The 6,287-nt window shown below is 43.6% G+C and overlaps 1 protein-coding gene across 3 annotated transcripts in view; it reads right to left on the reverse strand.

Annotated features, from left to right (window-relative positions):
- Nucleotides 1-6,287, reverse strand: part of VWA3B (von Willebrand factor A domain containing 3B) — a 71,518-nt gene that overhangs the window by 24,568 nt on the left and 40,663 nt on the right. For all 3 annotated transcript variants that reach the window (XM_053384128.1, XM_053384127.1, XM_053384129.1), the window contains exons 17-20: nt 5,228-5,412; nt 3,596-3,688; nt 2,467-2,509; nt 2,213-2,369 (exon numbers count right to left, since the gene is read on the reverse strand). In XM_053384128.1, coding sequence (XP_053240103.1) covers nt 2,213-2,369; nt 2,467-2,509; nt 3,596-3,688; nt 5,228-5,412 — 478 coding nt within the window. The remainder of the gene's footprint in view (nt 1-2,212; nt 2,370-2,466; nt 2,510-3,595; nt 3,689-5,227; nt 5,413-6,287) is intronic.

Consider the following 6,287-nt stretch of genomic DNA (forward strand, 5'->3'; position numbering starts at 1 on the left):
GAACGTGGTGCCCAAATAAAGAATAAAGCTAACCAAATGGAAGGCACTTAAGTCCCTGCCGTTTAACCATTTGCACAGAGAGAAGACTCCCTGGAAAAGACCCTGATGTTGGGAAAGATGGAGGGCACAAGGAGAAGGGGACGACAGAGGACAAGATGGTTGGACAGTGTTCTCGAAGCTACCAGCATGAGTTTGACCAAACTGCAGGAGGGAGTGGAAGACAGAAGTGCCTGGCGTGCTCTGGTCCATGGGATCATGAAGAGTTGGATACGACTAAACGACTAAACAACAACAACAAACCTAATACAACGTCACAAATACAGCATAAATCTCACAAATCAATTAACCAATCATCAGTAAAAACTATTATAATCTACAAAACACTAATAACAAAAAAGGAACTTAAAAATAAGCTGAACATCACAATTACAGCAAAATCAATACGGCGTTTATAATCAATAAAACAACATTAACAACTTTAGCTAAATAGCAACTAAAGAAATAAGCTAAGCGCTGCTAAGGTGTTTGTTCTTTAAAGCACTTTAGAAACCACAATGAAGCCTCAAGAATTCAGGGATCCTACAGAGCTCAGTCTCTTTTCCAGGCTGGCTCACCAAGAGCAAAATGTTGGCGTGCCAGTGGCTTCGCAGGCAACCTAAGTGATCTGTGATCCAGAGTCAGTATTTGAAAAACAAGGTGTTAGTACACTGCCACCTATTGGTAAAAAAGGGAGGAAATGCAATTAAAGGAATCCTGGACTGGGAAAAGGGAACAACAACAGGGGAGGGGGGGTGTTGACTACAAAAAGGTTTGTGAGAAACTGTAGAATTGTGAGGGTGTGAGGGCAGAGGTGAACTTCACTGGTGGAGATGCAAAACTCACTAGCGCTCCCCCCAGCTTATCTCTAGTAGCCAGGGGGCAACCATTCCCCCCACAGAATGCCCCTTGAATTTATTATTTTGGTCACAGACCAGTTCCAGGCCACATACAATATCAAGGAAGTCATAAAACACAATAGGGATTCATTTGAATTTGCAATTTGATATAACAGGGACACTACAGATATAGCAACAGTTAAAAAATATATAAATTAAAACTTAGTCACTAACATATAACCTAAAATTATTATTTAAGGCCTTAATCATTAGGATAGCACAGCTTGTTCCCTAAGTTTTATGGCAAACGCACAGAATTTGGCTACCCTTAATGTGATCTCAGGATCCTTGTCCTCTACCAGGGATTTTAGACATTGAAGTTCAGATTCATTTGGAGATTTTTGCATAGCAGGGGTAATAAATACCGAGCGTATATCCCTGTAGAAACAGCAGCGTAACAAGGCATGAGAGACAGTTTCTACCTCCATCAAGCCGCAGGGGCAGACTCGTTCCCTGCAATAAGGCAGATGGCAGCACGTTGAACCTAGAGAGGGTAAATGACCGTCTGTATTTATGCCCCTTGAAATTTCGGGAGGGGGGGGGAGAATGATGGCCATCAGCACAGAGATGTCAGACATGCGAGCTGAAGCATTGATTCATTTCACTCCCATACCCTTGGCCTCAAAATGGGGCCGTGAAACTTTGCGGGAGATTGGCACTGCGTCAGAAACAGCATTAATCCAAAGCAGAAATTAACTTTTCTCAGAGACTAATCCCTTTCCTAAAACTGTTGTTTATTTCAGGTACATACACTGAAAACTCACACGTTATCAGGATGGCTTTAAAAGAGGATTAGACAAATCATAGAATCATAGTTGGAAGGGACCCAAGCGTCATCTAGCTCAACCCCCTGCAATGTAGGAATCCCAGCTAAAGCACCCAATAAGACTATCAGCAATGCCTTAAAAAGTTTGTCTTCTCTCCTAACTGACTTCATATGCCCCCAGGCAGTCACATCTGATTGGCTGCATAGCATCTTGACATCATGCAATTGACTAGATGATCCTCAATTGGCTGGGATCACACATGTGACTTGATCCAGAAAGGAGGAACAGCACAAAAGAGGTAAGGATGGCAAGAAATATAGGATTGCGAAGGAAAGGAGACTATCCTTGCAATTAAAGGGTTTACAGTGAAATATTTCTGGACGCTCTCTTATCCCTGTCAACAGTCCCAGATATCAAAATGGGAACATACTCAACACAACCTGAATCCTTGCTTGATTCAGAGTCACACTGTTGATGTGGAGTTTCCCCAGAAACAACTAAGAGACTTACATCATCAAATACTCTTGAAACAACATGTTTGTCTAGAATCGGAATGTATTTGGTTGTGCGAGGAACAGCTGTCGGGGCCAAAGCATCCATTATGGTGAGTCGCCTAGCAACCAAACCATGAGTCTTCAGCCACTTAGCGGAAGGGATATCTAAAGAGCTTTTTAAAAGACAGAAGGAGAAAATAAATGAGACACTGAAACCCATTCAAAAATACCCCTCCCCCCTCCAAAAACAAGTTCATCAAATCTACTTACTCTTTATCTATCTTTTTATCTTGCGTCTTCTCTGCAGCAGGCACTTAAAAACAAGATTATTGTGTCATTTCACATGCACCAGTACTGGGGGACGAACAGTCAGGAGCACAGGGTTGCCTAGAGTGTAAGGTCCTGTCTGCACTATGCATTTAATGCAGTATCATACCACTTCAAATAGTCATGGCTTCCCCCAAAGGATCCTGGGAACTGTGGTTGTTGGTCAAGGGTGCTGAGAGTCATTAGAAGACCCACTATTCCCCTCACAGAGCTACAATTTAAAGTGGCATGATGCTGCCTTAAATGTACAGTGCAAAGGGTAACAGGCCCAGGTAACAGACCCAGGGCCCAGTGAGCTGATGGAATGGGTTAGGCTATTTTGGAATTTGGGAGGGTGGCACGACACTTGCAGCCTTCTCTCTGCAGCCATGACTGGCTCCCCAGGGAGGGGCAGCCAAACGCAGATCAGGAGCACACACCAAAGAAACACCCAACAACATTCTGGTCCTTGTTTTTCCTGACAGCATGAAAGCACACCCGCCACTGCATTTAACGTTACATTAAATGCACAGCAGGCAGCAGCACTGCTAGCTTTAAAAGAAAACAAAAAACAGAAGTTAATACTGAGCACAGGAGGACCTTATTTTAACAAAAACCACTGTACATGGAGAGAGAAGGTTCAATATTTAAGCTTTAATCCTTCCCTCCCCCAGAGACAATTAAAATGACGTCTTAGCCACCTGCTCTTAGAAAGCTCCCATAGGCACCAAAGGGAGCTTTCCCCATAAGGGTGGTTTTCATGGGATATTGGATGATTTGACAGGGGGCGATCCCACCAACCTGTCCAAGTTGGTCTACAGGGGGCAGGAGTGGAGATAAAGATCTGGCCCAGCAGGCCATAAACGTTCCCCACTGCTGGCTCAGAGGAATAAAACATGGCTTCTGCACAGCTTCCCCCCTGCATAACTGCAGTGGCCTCAGGACCCACTAGGTGATGTGAGGAGAGGGTTTCGTTCTCTCAGGAGCACAGAGTGCAGTTCAGTATTCAGTTAACTGGATATTCCACAGACAGGGCTAAGGCGTGCAGAAACAAACGGTGGCCTAAGCATTAATAAAAAGGGCCACAGCTTACTTTTTCTTTCGGGAGATCCTCTTTCATTTGGACTTTGTTCAGAAGGCTTTCCTGCATAGCGTTGCGTCCTAAGCATGCTGCTCCTTGTTTGTTCTGCAGAAAGATGTTCACAAACACACACAAGCCACTTAATAACAAACCAGAAGTCTGCTTAGATTCTGAAAAGCAAAATAACTTTTTAGTGCCTCCAGCCCTTTAGGCAAGAACTGCCCTGGAAACATCCTCACAGACAAAATGCACAGCCTCCATAATTAATTCTCTCCACTTTTCCATTCACTATGTGACTCAGTTGAAGATATAGTTGCTTCTGGGCAGAGTTGGGACCACACTCATAAGCTTTGAATATGCACTTTAAAGTATATGTGCTGGAATTTTGACATTTTGATTTTGCATGCCAAGAAAAGGGGGCAAATCCAGCTTTTTAGGAACAGGGCCATACAGCCATTTTGAAAAGGATAACAGGTCAAAGGAGTTTTTCTCCCAGAGTTTCTATTTTTTAATGATGTGTTCAAAATGTGAAAGGTTCAGATATAGAGTGCAATCGTACATTAACTTACCTGAGAGTAAGTCCCACAATACTTAAGGAAACTCACTACTGAGTACAGTATACATGAATAGGATTGTGCTGTTCAGGAAGACTCCATTCATGGTGCTATCCCAAAAAATTACATGAATTTCCCACTTAAGAAAAGACACTGTGTTTCCTTGCGAATCGGAAGGAATAGCACTGCTAATTCATTCAAAACCCTGATTTTGTCCAGTTTTAGATGTTTCAGATAATCAGAAATCAGGATGCTGTTGAGCATTATAAAATTGCATTGTACCTTCAGATTTTCATGTCTCCATGCCATAAACTTACAGGGAACTTTCCAGACTCTCATCCCATAGACATCCACAGAACCCCTTTCTACACTGGAGAACTGAGGTCAGTTCTCCGCGGGCCGAAGGGAATTCCTTTCCCCTTCAAACCAACAGGACATGCAACATAGTACATGCAACTAGAAGCAGGATTCTCTTTTTGCCCCACAGCAGGTTAATAAAGGGAGGGTTGGCAAAAGAACCATTGGAAGGATCAATGGGGACAGAGCCCACCACTCAGGATTTTTTTTCCAGCCAAAACTTGACAGAACCCAGTTTCAGCATCTTTCAGGTAGGCGCCAGTGTTCATGGTGAGTTCTGGCACCTCTTTTTCCAGAAAAATAGCACTATATCCTCATAGCTGTTCACAAATCTGCAGGATTTCCCACTGCAATCTGATACAGAAAACAGTGAACCACCTCAATATTATTATTGCCATTTTTAAATATTTTAAATATTAGTGTCACTTTTAAAGCACACATATTTATTTTTGGTGAAGGGACCACAATAATGAGGCAGACTGGAAAACAAATAATAAGAGAGTTCTGGCGTCTGCACACACACACACACACACAGATCCATTTTAGACTTCAGTTGGAGCTTTCTCCATGCTAGTCTTGTCTTTCGAATGTAGTCTTGAGAGGACTGCATTTCCATGGTCTGTGCAGCACCTAGCACACATCTGGTGTTAAGCCATGTGGAAGAAGAGGTTTCATATTCAAGTTGTCAGAGATGGGACATGTTTCACTGAGGAATCTCCACAATCTGTTTTACCTGCGTATAAGGCTTTCTTCCTTCTGGTTGGACTTTCAGAGCGACCCTGACGTCCATCTGTACCAGGTTCTGGCGAAGCCGTTGCAGGCTCTTCAGAGGCCCAATATGGCCTATCTGGAGATGGGGGATTCAGTCCCTCACCGTGTGTGGTTGCTGCGGATGCAGCAAAAGGCTGCCTGCGATGTCTGTTTAAGAAACAGGCAAGTCACTACCTGCGCCGAAGCAAGCACACACATACACACACCCACATATCTGGGAGAAACCGCTTTGAGAAGTGAGAAGCCTGAAATAAACACACATATTGTATTCAACTAGGTTGGGGTTTCCCCAAACTTGGGTCTCCAGCTGTTTTCGGACTACAACTCCCATCATCCCTAGCTAGCAGGACCAGTGGTCAGGGATGATGGGAACTGTAGTCCAAAGACAGCTGGAGACCCAACTTTGGGGAACCCTGAACCAGGTCCTAGTCAGAGTATACCTGTTGAAATCAATGAATCTGTTAGTCGTGTCTCTTAACTTCTAAAGGCTTACTCTGAGTAGGACTAGCATTGAATACCATGCCGTGTTTCTGCATCTTGGTGTGCCTCATATGAACCAGCACTTGATGCTCAAAAACTGGCATAGAATTCTAGGTCTTGGACAACCAAGCTGCACCTAAAGAAAAGCTTAAGAGTAAGCATAAGATCAGCAACCACACATATTTCCATTTGGAATCCAAGGAACCTGACTCTGCTATGAGCTCCTTAGAGTATTCTTTCCAAGATCTGTTTCTCCATGCGCAATCAGTCTTGGATCAATCTGCATGAAACCTTACTAGTGTTCAAAAAAACAACAAGAAGCTTTTGTATGTGGATGAAACACTTCTCCACGACAAAGTAAAGGATGATGCAGGAATCATCACATTTGTATTCTTTGGCCTTGGGTTCTCCACTTGTGGCAACATGGACCCCTCTGATTGGTTCAACAAGATCAGGCATTTGCGTACCACCACTGAAGCCACATTTAGCACAGCTGTGGTGGCTCACAGACACAAAAGGAGCAGCAGCTTTTGGGTTAATCC

The sequence above is a fragment of the Podarcis raffonei genome, chromosome 4 (genome assembly GCF_027172205.1).
Source record: "Podarcis raffonei isolate rPodRaf1 chromosome 4, rPodRaf1.pri, whole genome shotgun sequence".
NCBI lineage: Eukaryota > Metazoa > Chordata > Lepidosauria > Squamata > Lacertidae > Podarcis > Podarcis raffonei.